At 42.0% G+C, this 21,374-nt stretch overlaps 1 protein-coding gene across 7 annotated transcripts in view; it reads right to left on the bottom strand.

Moving 5' to 3' along the window:
* The window catches only part of arhgef1 (Rho guanine nucleotide exchange factor (GEF) 1), a 55,081-nt gene that overhangs the window by 29,197 nt on the left and 4,510 nt on the right, over positions 1-21,374 (bottom strand). For 4 of the 7 annotated variants that reach the window (XM_079691250.1, XM_079691252.1, XM_079691256.1 and 1 more), the window contains exons 1-6: positions 11,349-11,390; positions 4,579-4,662; positions 3,780-3,893; positions 2,820-2,918; positions 566-608; positions 210-315 (exon numbers count right to left, since the gene is read on the bottom strand). In XM_079691250.1, the coding sequence (XP_079547376.1) occupies positions 210-315; positions 566-608; positions 2,820-2,918; positions 3,780-3,893; positions 4,579-4,662; positions 11,349-11,375 (473 nt within the window). In that variant the 5' untranslated portion in view covers positions 11,376-11,390. Of the gene's footprint in view, positions 1-209; positions 316-565; positions 609-2,819; positions 2,919-3,779; positions 3,894-4,578; positions 4,666-11,348; positions 11,391-19,737; positions 19,768-21,374 lie in introns of those variants that run through there. The other 3 variants (XM_079691251.1, XM_079691255.1, XM_079691254.1) reach the window with 3 other exon arrangements.

The raw sequence follows: 21,374 nt of genomic DNA, 5'->3' as shown, positions 1-21,374 counted from the left end.
ATCCATCTGACATGTGTGCCTCCTACAGGCGTAATGTGATAACATGGTTTTGAAATAGGTAAGAAACCAGCTGTAGCGTTTTTGTTTAAATTGGAAGCAATGGTGAGGCTTTAGGTACAGACATACTGTACTGTGTGTAGAGGGTGATGCAATAGTTATAAGATTACAGCCGACTAGTTATTGGAGTTTGGGATGAGGATTCTTCTCACCTGAAATCTTCCAGCTGCTTGGCCACTTCAGCCGCCTGCAGGCTCTGAACCTCCTGAACGTAACGCCTCTGGGTGTCCTCGTGGAGCAGATCTGCACGGGTCCGTTCTTAGGGAGAAGGAGGATTGAATATGAGGTGTGTGTATCGGGGGCTGAGGTGTGTGTGTGCATAGAAATTCATATATCATATTCCAATTACTTGTGTATAGACTCTTCTTGCACTATTTATATTGTATTTGTATTTACTTATTTATTTTGTTGGAGACATTTTGTGGCCTAAAATGTTCATTGACATATCTACACTGTAGCTTTACACACGTGAAAATAAAAGCCTTGAATCTTGAAGAAAATAACTTACCCAATTCATGGGCTACATTTAGTGGAAGTGCCACTCGGAGAATCTATATCGTGGAGGGAAAAACAAAACAGGTGCACGGACGTGAATCATTAGTTTATATTATACGGTAAATATGAGATTATATATAAAATATTTATAAGAAGACTGAATATTTTGTACAATGTGATTCTTCCTTAGTTTATTAGGTACACCTAGATAACATGTATGCAATCTAATACAGCCATCCTGCAAAAGAGGTTATAATGTTCAGTTGTCGTGTTATTTTGTCTATCCCATTCAAATCAATAAAAGGTTGGCTAAATTAAAAAAAACCTGTATAATGCAATACAGGTGAACAGGGACACATATTAAAGCCTCTGAAAGAACCATGAAGTTGAATTAAAACCTCTTTGTACCAAATTCAGTTTACAAAACTAGGAATACCTAACAAGTGGCACGAGTGCAGGAATGTACATGGATAATGGGTTCTTTGTTATGTGTGGCCCAAAGCAATGCTGTGTAGTATATTCTGATGTGTGCAGTAGCTAAACATCACCACAAGGGGGCATTTAAACACCAGAAATAAACCAACAACTACAGGGAAACAACCGTCCACATATGAGAGACTGAGCTGTGTCACTGACATGCAAATAACCAAACGGGTCAAGTTTAACTCAATGGGTTTAAAAAAGATGAAGGATCACAATAAAAGGGGCTTTCCCACGATCCTGACAGGAAGCTGAGGGGTTAGGGTGAAATACAAACAGAAAGGGAGTGAGAGCAGCACAAACCAGCTGGGTTGACAGACATGTGCACAGCAGGAAATATAACAGAGAAGTGACAGAGGCCAGTTGTGCAGGGAGAAGTAATGGAAAGTGACACAGAAATGGAGATGAGAGGAAAGATACAGCCGTGCGCTCATGAGCACACAATGTCTCTCCTGAGTTTAACGTATAGACTACAGCTGTGTGGTATTTCAGATTCCCATGGCAACTGTGGCTGTGAGGGAGTGCGGTCGTCTTTCAACCAGAAGGTTGTGGGTTCGATCCCAGCCCATGCAGTCAACATGTCGATGTATCCTTGGGCAAGATACTTAACCCTGAGTTGCTCCCGATGGCATGGCCAACGGTGTGTGAATGTTAGGTCCTAGAGTAAGGTACACTGCTCTGTATGAATGGGTGTGAATGGGTGAATGACATGTAGTATGTAAAGCGCTTTGAGGGGTCTTAAAGACTGGATAAAGCGCTATATAAGTACAGTCCATTTACCATTTCCCATCGATACAACACAATGAGAAAAAAGTCTAATATCTGTGTTGCTGTGTTTATCGGAGTAGATTTTGATATAATACGCACCAAACACTGAAAGAGAAAGACTTGGCCATTAACCCACACAAATCTTTTAAGCTGAGAACCAGGAAAACAAAAAGAAGATTTAAGTCTGCCGGTACAGGACTATGATGGAGGCGTTTCAAACCATGATGCAAACATGAGTTTATTTACATCGGTATATACATATTTGTATACATATTTGTATATATATTTGTATTTAGGATTGTGGGAAAGGGTATTCCGATCTCTCTGTCTGTACACACAAACTGAAAGATTGACAATAAAGTTGACTTTGAATTTCAGAACAAACTCACAAGTCATTTCTTATTCTGTTGTTATTTTAACATACATTAGTGCTGCTCAAATGTAAGCTAACATGTTTCAGCTCACCATGAGAAATGAATACTGCAATGATCCTATTCCAAACTAGTTTTGGCAGATCTCAATAAGTTGCACTTAAACTCCTAAACAAGAGCCGTGACTTCCTTGACCCCCCAAACCCCACAAGGGACGCTCAAACTAAAAAAAAACGCAGGGGCTGAACGTCCAAACGCACTTTAGGAAACTGGAGTCAGACCTCGTCTCAAGGTCATCAGACGAACTGTGCTTCCTTACAGAAAAACTGATCAATGCATATTGTCAGAGGGGGTTCCTCTCCCCCACACATGTAACACTCGCACTTCAAATGGCCAGCGCTCCAACACGCTGTGATTTGAGAAGGGGACCAATCACAACAGAGCCGGCCAGCTAACCAATCAGAGCAGACTGGGCTCTGGTTTCAGACGGAGGGTGAAAAGAGGTGCTGCAGCAGAGGCAGTATGAGAAGAATAGAGAGCTTTTTGAACATTAAAGCATGGAGACATGTCACAGTAGACGAGACACTAGATACACATATGAACCTGAACATGAGCATTATAGGGTCTCTTTAACTCAGTGCTACTTACTGCCCCTTTGTCCAAGAAGGTGTTGTAGAACTCCACAAACTGCTTCTTGGTTTCTTTGGCACTGAGGGTTTTGAAGAGGTCAGCATGGAGGTAACACAGCTGAGAGGAGACAGGGGAGAGAAGAGCAGTGAGCAGACATTTAAAAAAATAAATCATATCCCGTATGCTGTGATAACGCACTCCAACGGTTCTGCTTCACATGCACAATCAACCCAGTATTTGATTTGACATCTCATACGGTATGTTTTAACACATATGATATATACAAATGTATTTCACCTGACCCTAGAGTCAAGCTGCTGACATAAAATGAGCATGTGCTGTTCATCAAAACACAGACACTAATTGGGTGATTTAATCATAATCTTAATGACTCGTAAAATAAAAGTCACTGTCAGCCATCCATGCACATACCTTCATCTCAATAAGTCATTAGACACTAATAACTGTCTGCTTTAAACAATGCACTTCTTAAGTTTGGACATTTTCTACTCTCTACGTGGAGCTCCATTAGGTGAAGGGGGGGGGGGGGGAGTCAATGAGAGAAAATGTGTACTATTGTCTATATAGCCATTTCAAATCCACCCTTTAGTAAAAACTCAATAAAAAAAAAAAAAAACTTGGCCAGCTGCAGACAAACGTTGCCGTTACACAGACCTGCAGTGTAGCATTAACCGGTTTGGTATATACTTTAGTTTTATGGCTAAACTAAGACTTCTTTAGAAGCCGTCTGCTTGTTGTGTTTACCCCAAAGGACTTTGTTTACCAGTGGAGCTGCCAGACATCTCGGTTTATACCACTCAGTAAACAAAAGTGTATCATGACGGAATCAACAAAAATAAGACACAGGTTGTTGTGCAGTAGTAATAAGAAGAAATGTGTCTATTTGCAAAATACCACATGTTCAAAAGCACATTCTGTGTAGTGACGGTGTTGCATTGTGGGTGTCGTAGTCCTCACCAGGGGAGCGGGTTCAAACTGTAGGATGACATGTTGCATGAAGACCAGCAGGTGGGTCGGCCGTGACTTCAACAGATCGATGTTGTTGAAGTGTGTGCACTGGTCCTCCGTCACCTGAGACACAGAAACAGATCGGTCCGAGACCCCCCCCCAGAGTCAAACAATGTATAAAAGAAAAAAAGTTGTATTGCAACACAAAACCTTAAATGCAAAGTCATATGTATCGTTCTCTGTCCGTTGTAAGGCACTGTGGCGAGCCACCTCAGGACAATGACGCATGTTGAACACAGGAACATGTTAACAAAGTACACACTGAGTGCCTGGCCTTAGTAACAGGCAGAGATAAGAAAAACATGGCGGCACAACAGAGCGACTAACTGTGTGCAGGAACTGATAAAGAGACAGAGCAGCACTTCCTCACAAAAGTTCAACCTAAAAGAACATCTAAATGGTACTGGGGTAAATGAAAGAAAGCTGCATTTCTCTGTTTTCAATGTTTGTATCAGCTTTGTGTTAGAGGGTTTATTTATTCTTGCAGAGAGGTTGAAACATATGTTTATGGATCTGAACAAATTGACATGTTTATATACTTACGCATTATAAAACTGTTTGTTTCTGCCTGCCGCTATCTGGGGGAATCAGCCAGACTTGTGTAATCTGCGCCAGACCTCACATCTCTTTTCTTTTACTCGTGTAATACGTGTTTGAATGATCAGCAACATCCTTCAGAATGACGGCAGATTATGACATAATGACTCTCAGCTCGTCTCAGTCTCAAGCAACTTCTTTTTGTACTCACATCATTCAGATCATTCTCGAAGTCCTCATCCTCAGCCCCGATGATGCTCATGGCTGGGTTAGAGCACTGAGCCCCAAACTCGCCCTGCTATGCAGAAAGAGGGAGGGAGGGAGAGAGGGAGAGAAGAGGGGAAGAAAACAAGACAATTAGCTACCATTATGGGCCATACTTTGAACCGGTAGGCTTCCTCTTTGACGTCCTGAGCCCCCGCTGAGCCGAGCCAGACATAAAGAAAGATTAAGGTTTGGACACAGTGGACTTTCCCAGTGAGAAATCACATCAAGCGGAAAGCAGGAAAACTTCCCAGCATCCGATCACGCCTTCCTCGACGGAGAGGCAGACATACAGGCTGATATGTCTACGAGTAGGATGCCTTTTATATGAGCGAAGTAAGGTCAAGCAGCAGCTACAGGTACAGCTAACCTCTCCTGTAAGGAATCATGTGGCTGCTGGAAAAGAGTCACTGATAATGACAACAAAAAACTATTAAAAACAGTTTTTAAGAGATTTTTTGTTAGATGGTGAATGTTCTTTCAAGTCCTGTGACCCACATTCACACTTTAACATTACTTTTAAGTGTTCAAATCAAGGGGGAATAATTCAGTGTGTAACATTCATTGCAAATAGCATAACAAGTTGAGTTTTCCATCAAGTTTGGCCAGTTTCTGCCTCTGGAAATTACTTTTCTGACTAGAGTTGTGTTCAAACGCTCCACTAGCTGCCATGACGTGTTCCCTCCCTGTCAAAAAAAAAGGAACACATCTGAAAAAAATGAGAGGTTGTGCTTGCTTTTGAAATCCATGAATTGGAAGCAAAATACATTGGAACGGGTGACCGACTTCCCCCCACCTTTTACACCCTACACCACTTCCCCCCTACACACATCTAGAACACACAAACAACACAAAGCTCTTGTATTGAGTTCTCCGAAGGCCGCAGACCCAGCGCCGCTACCAGGGAACACCCAAACACAAACACACACACACACACACACATCAAAGAGCCACGGATACACTGTACAACATTTACCATTGTCCACTGCTGAGTGAGTACAGAGGGCAGAGAGAAAGTGAGAGCTAAAGAGGTGTGAGAGTGAGTTAAAAGTAATGAGAGGAAAAAGTTAGTCCAATAGTCCCGGTTGGGGTGGCGGGGGGCGGGGGGGGAAGCCTTGAGAAACTTTAAGTTCGGAACACTTTGGGGTTTTCTATTATATAGATTCAGAGTTATGAATATTCCATAGCTGTACACATCCAGGTTTCATTTCCATACTGTATGCGTGATGGTATCGAGTGAGAGTACCTGGAGGTCATCAGTGTTGAGCGATAGGACCATAATAACCTTCATGTAACCAGAGATCCTCCAGCAGTCGCTGTATATCAGAATCAAGGTTAAAGACCCAATACTAATCTGGAATAACCCACCTGAGAAGAGTCTGTGTTCCCTTGTTTATATATAATACCCTGTTTTATAGGTTATTTACTTCTTTTTTAGTATGTACTTTTATTATTAGGCACCCTGTTTAAAGCGCCTGGTTGTCTGTTTTGGTTTTACATTGTAAAGCTCCAATAGTGTTTATGAATAGAGTGCATTATTTGCATTATTTACATACACTAGAACAATAAAAAACGGTCAGCCTTTAATATATATCCTATATATAATCAGAAGAGCTTATTAGTAGCATTGTTGCATGAAAGTGACAAAATAATAATAATAACAGCTATCCCTTTGACATTACTATACAATGGGTGTCTAGTATAGGGTGGTTTGAGTTGATTTTCTAAAACCCTTTTATTTGTTTATAGGTATAAATATTATGACATGAAATAATATATGCTTGAATAAAAGCATAATTCATCACTCAGTATCTCTAAAAGACGTAAGTACAATATGTGTTCTGTGTTTGATTTATATGGGCTCAGAACAGTCTCAAAATACACACATGCACACAGAAGGATTCACACTTGTATTTCATGATGCGCAAAAGGATTCACACTTGTATTTCCGGATCCACACTTGTGTTTTTCGATGCACACACAAATGTGTTCCGTTTCATATACATGTAAATAAAATCAAAACACAGAACACATTTTTAAATGTGTATTTTTGATCCACACATAATTTGTTTTCCGTTTTAAACCTCTGAACCTGCAAACACAAACCGCTTTCTGTGCATGGATCGCTGTGCATTCGTGTGTGGGTTTTTTGAGACTGCCCTGACGGTCAGCCGATTCGTACTTGTAATTTTTTCTATCTATAGCCAATCAGATGTCTCCTCAATTCTAAGCCAATCACATGAGCGCGCCCCCACGTGGGTAGATTTCTTGCGTTCATGACGTAGCGCTTCATGTACGCATTTTGCGCAGTCCGGAGCTGACAGGTCCATGGAGCCTGCCTGCAGGCGCTAATCTCAGGACACCCCAACTCTCAGTACATTGCCACTTTCCGAAAAGGAAATGCACGCAAATACAAGCCTTTATTAAGGTACAGCGCCACTTTCCGAACCATTGATGAATGCTTGTGTGTACACAAAAACGGCAGGAAAAAACCGTTTTAAATGTGTGTTTCCTGTATGGCGAATACAGCTGCTTTATTTATGTCTGTATGAAGTTGTTGTGAGTGTGGAGGGAGCAGCTACAGGTTAGCTTAGCCTAATCGATCAGTGCACTACGAAGCCAGTGCTAGACAGTGAACTGTCAACGGGGGGGGGGGAGTCCCGCCGGGTCATTATCGGCCGATATTCACTAATAGTTTGATCGGTGCTCTCTAAAAAGGCCGATCAGGAGAGCTGGATCTGATATGGACATAAACGCGAGTGAAGTAGGCCCGTCCACACAGCGGCGTGCGTTGAAGCTTCAACGCTTCTGCCCATTCACTTTGAATGGGGTGACGTCACGCTTCGCCGAACTGCATTGTGGGGAGCGTAGCTACGCGTTGCTCGCGTCAAAAATTGAACCATGTTCAACTTTTGAAGCTTCGACGGAAGCGTCAGCCAATCAAATCCTGTTTATGAAAATCTGCCAGTACAACTGCTAGCCAATCAAACCTGTTCACATTTTATTTTTTCAGGATAATCCTTTTTAATAATCGTGATATTAATTGTTGACCCAAATAATCGAGATTATGATAGTTGCCATAATCGAGCAGCCCTAGTTTGATTCCAACAAATAGTAATGTAAAAAGACTGAAATGTGTTTCATTGCATATGCAGAATTCATGCCGGTTTGTGATATGTTGATAGATTTGATTAAAAACTATGTTTGAGAAAATAAACTGTTGGTTTTATAGCGGTCACAGAGCATCTCTAAGTAGTTATACATGTGAATGTGTGGTTATGCAGGGTTTGTTAAAGTGATACTGAGTAAGAAGTGAGAATTCACTTGGTGGTTCGAGGTAATGAAGGAAATGAAAGTTTGTGCTTGTTTCGACTGAATACAGCGTTTGTGTACAGTGGCGCTGTGAGGTCAAGGTGAGTTCTGGTAAAGAGACAAAGAGAGAGAGAGAGTGGTTAGTAAAAGAGAGAACATGTGAAACAGAGATAGACAGACGGAGAGAATGCGTTCATTCATGGTCGTAGGCAGTGGGCTGCGGTGGAGAAAGGCCGCTGTTGGAGCACCATGCGTGGGAGGGGTTAGCCAAACAGAGTCAGGGCCATGGACACACATCAGCATGACACTCAGACACATACTCACACAGGGACACACCTCCCCTTTTACACACACACACACACACACACACACACACACACACACACACACACACACACACACACACACACACACACACACACACACACACACACACACACACACACACACACACACACACACACACACACACACACACACACACACACACACACACACACACACACCGCCAACACCACCTTACCAACACAAAGTTATGTCCCCATGACAACAACAGCTATAAAAAACTAAGCTTCCTGGTGGAAAGATGACATGCTCTCACTTCATATGATTATTAACTTGTTTTACAGACAGGTTTTTTTTAACTCGAAGGAGGAAGAGGAAATGCTGTATAATGTCGGTCACTTATAAACCCTTAGTTTGCTGCACATAGTTAATCTGAAGTCTAAAATCTAAAAAGTATTAAAAAAGTTAGTCTGCGCGACTCTAAACGACTTCAATGTTTGTGTTCATACAGAGATCAAATTGTGGGTTGCTCGGTGGTGATTGGCTAAGCTACAGTATATCATTCCATTCACATTAGGGTTGAAATATTTTCCTTAACCAATCACCTATTGAATATTTTTCTGATAGCAAAGTATGGCATGTTTGCCTAACGGCCCGTCCACACAGCGGCGTGCGTTGAAGCTTGCCGGCGGGCGTGTCTGAAACTCGACCAACAACCAATCACATGAATCTCCCGCCCCTGACACACAAGCAGCGGTTTGATTGGCTAGAGCTTGTACTGGCATATGATTTGATTGGCGAAAAGTGACGCCACCCCATTCAAAGTGAATGGTGAAGCTTTCAACGCACGCTGCTGTGTGGACGGGCCGTTAATGTAAACTTAAAATAAGCCAGATAAAAAATGTCTCGGTTGACCAAATAATCATTGCCTCGTATTGTTTGGAATATGCATTAATTATTTTCTGAAAAATAATTTATTCAGGTAGATTATTTGGTCACCAAATGTCCAAAATAATTGTTGAAATGTCAGTGTGATGTGAAGTGAAAACGTTCGATTTAGCAGATTATTTTTTCGATGTATTGGTTTGTTCTCTTTGAAATATCATGTGTCGTCTGACCAAGCTTCTAAAACCCCAAAATTATTCAATAAACAACAAAGAAATTCTCTCATTTCCATACTTGGAGCCAAAAAGTATGGGGCAATATTTGCTTGAAAAATTCCTAAATTGATTTATTGAACATACTTTTTTCAATTGACTTATCATTGCAGCTTTAAAAGTGAGTAACCTGACAGCTTATGCTTTTAATTCCTTGTTGGGTATTGTAAAATGAAGAAGCTTGTACAACAAAAGGGAAAAGCTGAAATATTCCTTCTGTGTTGCACAAATGAAATCATGCTTTCATCCTCATTACAGGAGATGCGGAAGCCAATCCCTTGTTATCGTTACGTCTCTTTTGTTATCAGAGCTACTGTAATATGCGGTTCTGCTCTGACAGACAAATTGAAGTAGTCAGGGGGAAGCTAATTGCGGTTACTCCGAGGGAAGTAGGGAAGGTCAACCCTGCTCTGCGTTTAAAGAGCAGGAGAGGAAAGAGGGGCAGCAGTGGGAGCCTCCTCTACAGAGACACCGGAGCCAAGTGGTACATTCCAGCATATGGCACAGTTCAGACAACAGATGGAGACAGTCTGTGAGCTCCAACCGTAACCAGACCCTCTTCCCATCACCTCGACTATATCATGGGAGCTGGCATAGAGTGGTGCACTGAGGACACATTTTCATAGGCTGACCCGGAAGATAACATCCCAAGGGGTCCCTCGACAAAAAGCCGAGGGATTTGCCCACTGTTTTTTGGGATATTACAGAAAATAAGATCTGTGTCAAACACACGTTTATGACACTATAGAGTTTTGTTTAGCAGGATAATCTCCACGTATTCACACCACCTTTATGACTTTTTTGAAGCTAAATGGCAATCGAAATACGTAAGGCTAACGTTAGGCTTTAAGCGGACTACATAACGGTCACATGATATCAGTCACCACCGTCTGTTTGAAACATCCGTCTTTAGGACGCATAGATGTTTGGGATATTTAAAAATGGGGTATATACTGAGGTAAAACAATAACATCTCTAAATATTGTGTTAACCACAGACCTTATTTCCGACATCTAAGTAAAATCACGATCAATCGGAAAATGCTGACTCAGTTCAGGGTTTAGGGACTCATTCCTGCACCACTTCATAAGCTCCAAACCAGCTTCAGACTTGGTGGAGTTGGTTTTTATGACACATAAAAGCCTCAGACATTTACGAATGGGGTATTTACGATATATATAAATATATATATATATATATAAATAAATCTCTTTGTATTGTGTTAACCAAAGACCTAATTCCAGGCCGCTAAACGGAAGTGCTAACCCTTTTTGGGTTTAAGGACTCATTCCTGCACCACTCTTTCATCTCCCAACCGTCAGAGTCCTACAAACACGGCCGATTCAGAAATAAAAAAGACCACGACGAGTGTGGAGCATTTGAACAGAGCGTCCCAGAGGTGCCCAGATCAGCGCCGGTGCTCCGGAGATTCGGCAGCTGCCCCCCTCCCCTCCCATCACATTCCAGTACTAACTAAGTGTCAGGTGGCATCAATCCAATGATAGCCATCAAGCGTACGTGCCTTTGTGTGTGTGTGTGTGTGTTAAGACTGAGCACGTATGTAGGAGGGGGCTCATTCCTATGTGATTGTGGGGAGCTGCCTGTGTGTGTGTGTGTGTGTGTGTGTGTGTGTGTGTGTGTGTGTGTGTGTGTGTGTGTGTCTGTTTTATGCCAACTGGTCTTTGCATTCCTGACCATCTCTGACCAGGCTGAGCTCTAACACTGTACATAAGCTGAGGAGAAATCCAGCACCTGTTTCTTGAATGTGTAGCGGCACAGTTCAGCATGTCATAATTCCACCAGGTTGCTATCAAGTTATACCCTGCAGCCTAACAGTCACTGAGTCACTGTTACATCAGCTCTTACGCAAAACCCACAGCCATTGTGAAACCTCTGAAATCAATTAGAAGTTTTTAGTTTGAACCCCCTCATGCCGAGAAGAGTGGTCGAGATGTGGCCTCACCCAGAAGTGGGCATCTTCATGGTCCATACTGCAATCACGAGGGGGGGTCACACCTGTCAATCAAACTCCTTTAATTACATGACGGCGGCTGTCAGAGGGTGAAACGTTCAGTGGAGCAGGTCAAATGATACACAGCTTAAACATGCATTTACACCACTAAGTGTTATGAGCCACAGCGTGCCGGCATCATGTTTTCCAGAAACAACTAAAGGACAAAGTTCATCAGAAAGTGGTTTTGCCAGAAGCGATCTAAATTGTTATGGCACCAGCTTTGTTTTTTTTGTATCTTCAGTGAAGAGACTGTCCAGATGTTTAACCCCACAGTTGAAGATATCATTAACAGAGGTATGTGAGATCACCTGGTCCTAAAACTCCTTACCTCAGCGGCCCGGGGTAAAAACATCAACCCGTGGCGCTTTGCTCCAGCTGTGCTATTCAAAAAAGCCTCAAAATAATAATCTTTAAAATGAAGAAGTGGTATTTTAAAACAGACAAATCATTAAAGAGAAGTATGAACACCAAGGCTTGTTCAAAAGCATAGTACAGTGACTTGAAAAAACAATGCCAAGTGTGTTTTCCTCACAATTATGCTGTTAAAATGATCACATGGTCAGAGATGAACTCTCCACTGGATGTAGCAAAGTGTACATTATTACGTATATATATTATAAACACATTCTTCAGCTACAGGTGGATTATAAACGAGTGAGTGAAAGTTGAAGGAAAGCCAATATGCTGCACACTTTGTTGAAGAGTAAGATAAACCCTGCCTATGTTATTTAGATATATATGAAAAACACTCTGCTTTGTATAATCTGATGTGCTTTTTCCCACATACAAGTTAAATTATGCAGTGAAAGATTATATGTATGCGCTTAAACTCATAGAAAAGTCCAGAATCTGTTCATGACAAACTAATGGACGCAAGATGTCTCCAACCTAGAGCCCACTTCTAACCCACACACAGCCGCACCCATGGGTGGCGCTGGGTGTGGTTAGAGGTCAAACAGACTTCACCCAGAGATGGTGGTGGAACTGTGATTCTCACGCTGGAGTTTTAACTTATTCTGTATCTCTTCCATTGCAAGGTTTTTATTTATCTGTTATTCCATTATGTGTATTTATTGTCTTCTTATTACGTGTTAATGATGATGTAACGCACTTTGAATCGCCTCTGTGTCTGAATATGCCATGTAAACATGTAAATAAACGTACCTTATCTCTTTAAAGTGGACCTATCATGCTATATTTGAATAATATAGTGTAGGACCATACCTATATATGGCATATTTATACTTTTTATTTTTCAAAATACCAAACAGATCATGCATTTTAGCCATTCCTCATTTCGCTCAATTTAACTGTCTTTGCATGGGCTGATTCTGTGAGAACAGCACCATCTACAGGCCTGGCATATGTACTACAGCGTCTCCAGCGCTTTCCAACGGCAATGTCCGTGGCTGTCTCCTCCTGATTGGTGGAGTTGGCCCAATGGCTAGACCCTCCAGAAAAACGCGGGCTAAAATCCTTGATTATGCGATTAAACATGCGGGCTTTTTATGTGATTTTATGCGGTGAAATTGCGAAATATGCTAAATATGCGGGAAAAAAGAATAACCATTTTTTTAAATATTGGGCTGTCTTATTTATTCTCTCTCACACACAACCTGCCACTAACGTTAAACCCCTTTACTTTTCAATTAAACACATTCAATGTTTATTTATTGTAAAAGCAATTGGGCTATTTTAATCTCACACACACACACACCCCCCCCCCCCCCCCACACACACACACTTCTCCGCCTCATTCTGTTTTCATTTACTCGTTCGTTATCTGACCAGCTTCAGTCTTGTAGGCTACTCACTTCGTTTCTTGTAGCCCTCGAAAGGGTTTTGGAGGTTGATGCCTCGGTGAACGTGGGTTGAATGGCTTTCTTGTCCGCAGCAGCAGAAAGCATTTTCGAATGTTTGAATGAATCAAAGTGGGTCGTCACCGTCGATTTTCTCTTATGCTCCAACACACAGTTGCACGGGGTGCAGAATAGTTTCCCCCCACTTTGTGCCCGGTCTTTAGTAGAAATGTTCGTCGGTAAATGAGACGGATTAGATTTTTTCATCTTGGTGTTTTCTCTATCGTGTGAGCTCCACACGTTCACTCTATACAGTGTTGTTTACATTCTGTGATGCGCGAGCTGATGACGTCACGTCAAGACGAGTTAACTTTTTTTTCCTCAACTTTGTGTGGAAAAATGCGGGGATTATGCGGCCTTTTGAAAATCTGCGCCATTTTGCTGATTATGCGGTCAATTCTGCGATCGCAGAATCGCGTTTTTCTGGAGGGTCTAAATAGCCGTAGCGCCACTTCTGTGATGTCATAGAAGTGTTCAAATCTGGATCAGTCTGTATCAGATCCGTTGCAGCCCCTTTTTAAGAGATTTGGGTATAGAGGAAAATAGAGAGGGTTGTGTTTTCTGACACTTGGTGAGTTCCCTGGAACACCGGGGACACATATTCAAGTATAAAAGACGTACAAAAGTGCATTTTGCATGATAGGTCACCTTTAAGCTAAATATATGTGAGTGGAAGTATACATTAAGACACTGTGACAAAGAGAAATGAATTCACATCACACCTGTCCTTATCTATCCAGACTGAAAACAACACAATCCTTCAATCAACACTGTATGGAAGATATGATATCATCGAGTGTACAAGCATCATCTAAGATCCTATATCCATTGCTAGTGGCTTCATATTGGACTCAATTGTCAAAGGTAGGAGGATTTCTTAGTCAGTTGTAAGCAGATTAGATGTGTTTATAAAAAGACAGCAACATAGAGCATAAATGAACAATTTATTGGACTTTGAGTGCAGCGGCAAGGTGTACAATTCAAAATGATGGCTGCACCATTTGGACAAAAAAACACATTCAAATGATCAACATCTCTTTAGCTCCATCATTTTTGCACTAGTCCAGATTGTGTGATTAATTGAGCTATTTAAAAGCTTCCCTGAGGAACACTGGGCACCTATCTCCTGAAATGAGAGCGTCACTCATTCACACTTCCTACAAGCACCTGGCAGCAGAAGTATAAACACAGGTCGCTGTTCTCTCCTTACGCTCGGCCACAAGGAGCTGCGTCCTGTCCTCTGCTTGCTATGAGGCCAGAGTACAGAAATAGAGCGGCAGCTAATGGCTGCAGCTCGCTGTGTTTGTGCTGCTGTTTATCTGGATCTCTCATCACGCCACAGCCTCATTAGCACACACCGGGGAGATTCCTACGAGCACGAGGAGGAGGAGGAGGAGGAGGAGGAGAAGACTGGGGGAAGGTGGCACTTGGGGAGGTACACAGACAGGAAGTGGGTGTAATTTCCTCAGGAAGCTATCAGAGGCTTTTCTTGTATGACCTATCAGATTAAAAAGGAGAGAGGGAAACAGAATGCGAGACAGACGGAGAGAAGTGTAGAAAAGGCAGAAAGTGATAAAGGTTGAAAGGGTTAAAAGCCCACAAGTGTTTCTGTTAATATTACAGACTAAAGTGCATACATTCACACGGGAACCAGAAGAGGAAGTTAGAGCCCGGCATGAATTAGACCCAGAGATAAGAGAATGAGGAACATGAGAAAAAGTTTGAACAGGAAAGAAAACATTTTAAACACCATCATGTTATTAGTTAGTATGTTGGCTTTAACACTAAAACACCACCAAATGAATAAATACAAATGTTTGATCTTCAAAATCATAAAAGTTTGGTAATACTTGTATGACTCTATTATGCTCATGTTCAGGTTCATATCAGTAGTGTTTCTACTGGGACATGTTAGTGGAGCATGCTCATACTGTCAAGTCACAGCGCGTGCCGGGTGAGAATGTCAGTCGTGCCAGATTTGGCCCGCGGGCCGGCAGTTGATGGTCTCTGACGTACAATGTGTTGGAGCGCTAGCCAATAGAAGCTCCAGTGTTACATAGTTCTGTCACTATGCTACAGACGTAAACAAAGGAGTCCAATGGAGGCATTTCAGGCAGGGGAGTAAACTCAGCAGAGCAATTACATGCACTAAAACCTATGTAACACACTATAGGAAAGGACAAATCCCAATAAGCATAAAAGAGCCTCTTGAATCTTTCACAGAAATGTTCAACACAAGCTTACACACTTACGGATTAACCCTGACCTATTATCACTCACTCAAAAGGCCTGTGCTGCATGGATTGCCTGTCTCTGCGGTCCTGCCTGACTCTCATCATACCACTTCCCTGATGGCTCCCACAGGACTGTTGACATCCTCGTAGATTCACCTTCTTATTATAGACACATGCATTTCTAAACATTTGGTCTACCTACTGTACGCTGTAAAATGTATTATCTCTTCGATTTACACACGGCATCTATTGCACGTCTGCCCGTCCTGGGAGAGGGACCCCTCCTCTGTTGCTCTCCCTGAGGTTTCTCCCATGTTCCCCTTTAAACTGTGGGGGTTTCTCTGGAAGTTTTTCCTTGTACGATGTGAGGGTCAAACTGTGTTGTTGTATAGTGTCCTTATTGTAAGGTCATTATTAAATGTACAGCACTTTGGCTTGACCAAAAATCGTTTTCAGAATGTGCTATATAAATAAAACTTGATTTGATTTGATTAACTTCTACGAGTTGACATGACTCTGGCTGTAAGTACTAGCCTATATGAACCCGATAGACTAAACAGAGAGGAAAAGAAGCAAGGGGCCTAGTGAGGAGGGAGGAGCGTGGAGAAGAAATTAAAAGAGGGGACACACTGCAGCAGGAAATGAAGAACAAGGCAGTTACAGTGGAAAGAACGAAAGAAAAAAGATTACAGGCGTAGGAAACATAAGCGTGAGAAAGTCTGGAAAATTGTAACAAGCATAAAAGGCATCCAGAGTCTGTGTTTGAGCACAGACCTTCACCTGAGAGCTCACAACCTTTGCATGTGCTCCCAGAATGCAATGCTCACACACACACACACACACACACACACACACACACACACACACACACACACACACACACACACACACACACACACACACACACACACACACACACACACACACACACACACACACACACACACACACACACACACACACACACACACACACACACACACACACACACACACACACACACACACACACACACACACACACACACACACACACACAACTTTGACCAAACGGTTTTGGCTGCAGCTGGCAGAGTTAACAGAGAGCTAGCACCTCGGTGAAAACAGACCGAGGCATCTCTAGGGGGTGTGTGTGTGTGTGTGTGTGTGTGTGTGTGTGTGTGTGTGTGTGTGTGTGTGTGTGTGTGTGTGTGTGTGTGTGTGTGTGTGTGTGTGTGTGTGTGTGTGTGTGTGTGTGTGTGTGTTTTATAGTTAATATGCATGTTGTCACAGTTATTTTTATAGAACTGGAAGGTGTACATAGCCCTGAATGTACAAGCACAGAATGTGTTTGCATGTTAATGGTGGGAGGGTTTTCTGTGAGGCCACATCCACACTTATACACTTTTGTTTAAAAAGGTCATGGTTCTTAAATAAGAATAATATGTGTTCCTGGTGAGTGTAAAGACCCTTTAGTTTCAGTTAGAGGCCATGCTCTCTTTTACTACTTATTCTATCTGAAAGTGTGTATGATCAACTCTGTCTTAGGTTACAAGGGGATTTGTCTGACATATTTAGGATCAGTGAAACCAGCCCCGCCCAGAGAGAAACTGCTGAATCTACCTCCATCCGCCATCGTCGTTTCCTCGCTGTCTCAGACCTGCTAACACAGCAGCAGTTCTCACAATCATCAGAGGATTTCAAGACGCATACATGTTGCTTTGTTTACACCTAGCATCCACTCTGTGTTCAAACCCCAGATAGGCAGAGACTTATTAAACGCTACTGACACGGTTTTAGTTTGTAAACTCCGGGTTTGCAATGCACTCCAAATGGGCAGAAAGGGGTACTTTTGAAGACAGTACACTGCCTACATGAGCAGGAAGCGAGCTATTTGCTGTTCTTCCTCTTTAGTATTTGCAAGTTCATTTAGAGCTTCACATTCATAAGAATTGTTCAAAAATAAAACCAGAAAAAGATCGCAACCTTCACGAAATACATACAATTAGAAACGCTACACAGCAGGAGGTAACCAACTATTCACACCTGCGTACGCATGCCTCATGAATGGCCACATACGAGTATGGACGGAGATTCTTTTTGAAAAGGTGCAAAAACACTCATGTGCATGTAGTGTGTACTGCTGGTATATTCTGAGACCTGAGGAGTAATATAAGTATATAATATACAAGTTAACTCCGTGAAATAAAGCAAAAGATAGGCCAGAGCCATGTGCCTCCGCATGACTGGAAATGAATAAAAACATAAAAAGATTCAAGAACAAGGCTTAACTTGTATTTGTGACAAATATGTGTTGAAATGCAGAATGATATAACCTTAAGGGTGTGCTTAACGACGAGTTTAATAAATAATAGTGTATTTAGCATGTTTTTGGGATGTTTAACCTATAAATGTACACAAAACATGACTTAACTTGTTTTGTGAACATCACATTCGGTTGCTTTAAATGATAAATCCATAATCTGACATTTTGTTGGGATTACAAGTATTTTGTGACCTAAAAAACGAATTACAAGCGAGTAAACATGCTGGCTTATAAAAGTACACTCAACTTATTTACACGTGATGTTCAGTTAACACATCACTGGGAGTGCTAAGAAGTTGTAAAATGAGTCTTGGGGGGTTTCTGAGAAGAAATCAGAGGAAATAACCCAAATGAAGTGTTCTGGGTTATTGTGGATTTGGCTAAAGACTAAACAACAATCTCTAAAACTAAAAGGTCTGTGTAACAGTGAGAGTGGAATGGTGGAGCTTAGCGTTATGGAGGGTATTTGACCAATAGTGATTAAAAGTTGAGACATTTCAACCTTTGATTATAATCATTATCTTTTAAGTCCTATACAAGTCCCCCAACTTAGTGAAAGTGCGAAAAGAGGTGACTAGTCCTGACCAGATTAAGAGACAGCACATGAATCTTAAATGCTTCTACAAACACCAGGCGCGATTAAAGATAAGGCTCTTATCAACTCACGGAGATAAGACGTATCAAGATAACAAGGCCTTGTGTGACAGCGTGTCTGCATGTGAGCTGAGGCAGGTAAAAGGGCAGCGGAACCGTGGTCTGAACATCACAAAGGGCAAAGATATCCCGGAGATCTCGTCACTGCGAGGAGAGGGTAGACTGCAGATAGTGTGCGCACACGGGGAAGTGACATCGTGAGGGAGCGGCTCATCTGCGGTGAAGGTGAAAAAAAGGCTTTCTCAAACGTTTTCGACTCTACTTAGTGTCAACCACATCCTTTTTTCATCTCAATTCCTCTACATGTCTCTGCATCTTGTTTCATTTTCCCATTACTCTCTCTTTTAACCTCCCTCCTCCGTCTCCTCTACCTTTAGCTTGAAATAAAGCGGCCCCTTGTGCGATTCGCTGCAAGACAGCCGGTGCATTCATGGCCGGCAGACAAGGGCCAATTATGTAATTGAACGACCATTACGTAGCGGCTGAAATAAGATTATGGCCAACAGGCAAAACACAGGCAGGCTCTTTCAGTGCCTTGTTGTTTAGCGAGAAGTCCAAACAAATCAAAAAGTTGGATCCCGCTGGGTTTCCTCATTTTTGCATCAATGACATGTCTCTTGTTTTTTCACAACGACCTTTCCTTGAGGTGATTTGATTTTTGATACTAACGCTGCGGAGAATGTTTGAACTTTTTTTTTTTTTTGAATGATGCTGAACACTCCCAACCCCCACCCCCCAAATCTGAGCACAATACTTCCAAGCCTTGTAAGCATGTTTAACACGGTGTTTGAGCTATTCATCCATTTATAACACACAGTCGTTTAGTCAGTTTTAGTTTATAGTAATTTGATAATCTGTTAGTATCAAGGAGAGAGAGTTGTTAAGGCTTTTATTTTGAAGGCAGCTTTGGAAACTTGGTGAATAGTGATTAAAGCTGCCTTCAAAATAAAAGATACACTTGGTATTTAATAGGGTTAGGGAATCAAAGGTTAGGGCGTGGTATTGCAGCTCATTTGCAGATACTAATTGATATATAATACGAGTGTTTTTGTATATAGTAATCGATTCATCATTAAAATGTAATTGTTTTAGTTAATTCAGGTAGATGTATATATTTTATTTTGAAGGCAGCTTTGGGCACTGGGTGAAGTTATTCAATGATAGACAGGTGGAGGTGGAATTGTCCATGTGTTTTAACCAGGGCAAGACGGGAGGTACATGTAAAAGCCGTTCATGGTGCTTTTGGATGATTCAAAAGACAGTAAACTGCATAAATGATTTTCTTACCTGCATTGGATTCATCCCGACATAAGACTGGCTATCTGGTGTCTCAGCGAGAGTTTAATTTTTGGTTTGATTTGTTAGTTTTTCTGTACATAAGGTATCCTAAATAACAAGCTGAGCCTCGTCCCTTCTACGTGGTGCACACAGAAATATAAATTCACAGAGTCCTAACACGCTCCTTTCTAATCTGATGTCGTCCCTCAGAGCCAAAATACACTTTTGCTCCAACAAACTGCACCCCCCCGAAACCTAACCCTCCCTCCCACTACCCCCTACTCTCCCCCTTGTCCCCATGTAGAGGTCATTGGCTTCATGGAAACAGTTGATAGGCCGGGGCCAATCGACTGGCATGGATTGGCAGCTCACAGTAAACCTCCAGCTTTGCCTAAATGCTTCCATGTGTGTGTGTGTGTGTGTGTGTGTGTGTGTGTGTGTGTGTGTGTGTGTGTGTGTGTGTGTGTGTGTGTGTGTGTGTGTGTGTGTGTGTGTGTGTGTGTGTGTGTGTGTGTGTGTGTCAGTAATTGATGAGGAAAGAAACATCTGATTGACATTTTGTGACAAAAAACTGCTTTCCCCTCACCCCCAGGTCTGTTTATTGTTGAGGTACGTTCAGTGTTCATTCGCTGCAGATTTTTAAACACGAAAGCAAACGAACGTGCATCAACAAGCCGATACTGAATATTTTTGGAAAGGAATTTAGCCTGCCCAGAATCAAAGTCTCGGAGGCCAAAAAAGCCTCTGTACTCGCACACCTTGGTTCCTGATGGTAACCTCATGCCAATGGTTTGCGATCCAGCTATGCAGCATTCTTCCCTATCCCTCAAAATAGACCTTTTAATAAAAGACACAAAGTCCTAATTCAATCTTTTTTCCCCCAAGACAGTTCTCTGTACTGATCTCTGTTCTGATAATAGTCAATCTTTTATCGTAAATCTTGAAATTATGACTCAAACCAAGATGAGCGATCAAGCTAACACAAACAATAGAGCTCATAACTTCCCTATTTGAGAGTCTGCTGCCAAAGAATTCAAAAACAAAGTAAAGGAATACTCAAATGATAGCATTGTATTTCTATCATCTTTTTAATTCAACGCATGCTTCTTCTTTCTCAAAATCTGAAACCGACACAACCGGCAATACAGGAGATTCTGATTTGTTATGCTAATGGTGGCTAACGTAGCCTCGAGACGCTAGCCGACAGCAGAGATGAGGGAAGGGTTAAAGAAGTTAGGTAATCACTTGACCTGAATCCACCTTAGGCTTAATACAACTTTCTTCATGTGTACCAGCAAACGTGTCAAACATGTCATTACCAGATATTGTTACTGTTACGATATTTATTACATCATGACAAAAACAAGAAGTTTATTTGTCTGTAACGGCCTGAGCGCTAACACACAGTCGCCCACTGTCTACAGGAGCACTCGCTCAGACTGGGGGACCTTTCACCCCCCGGACCCCCCATCTTTCACTCCTGGAGAGTAAACATCATCTATGGAGTCAAGCTTTTTCCACCTTGAACCCTCAAATGAAAGAGCTCATTCTCTGTTTCCACACACACACACACACACACACACACACACACACACACACACACACACACACACACACACACACACACACACACACACACACACACA

The sequence above is a fragment of the Notothenia rossii genome, assembly GCF_949606895.1.
Source record: "Notothenia rossii genome assembly, chromosome: 7".
In the NCBI taxonomy this organism is placed as follows: domain Eukaryota; kingdom Metazoa; phylum Chordata; class Actinopteri; order Perciformes; family Nototheniidae; genus Notothenia; species Notothenia rossii.
Note: the sequence above shows the minus strand (reverse complement) of the source record. Positions and strands in the feature narration are given on the sequence as shown.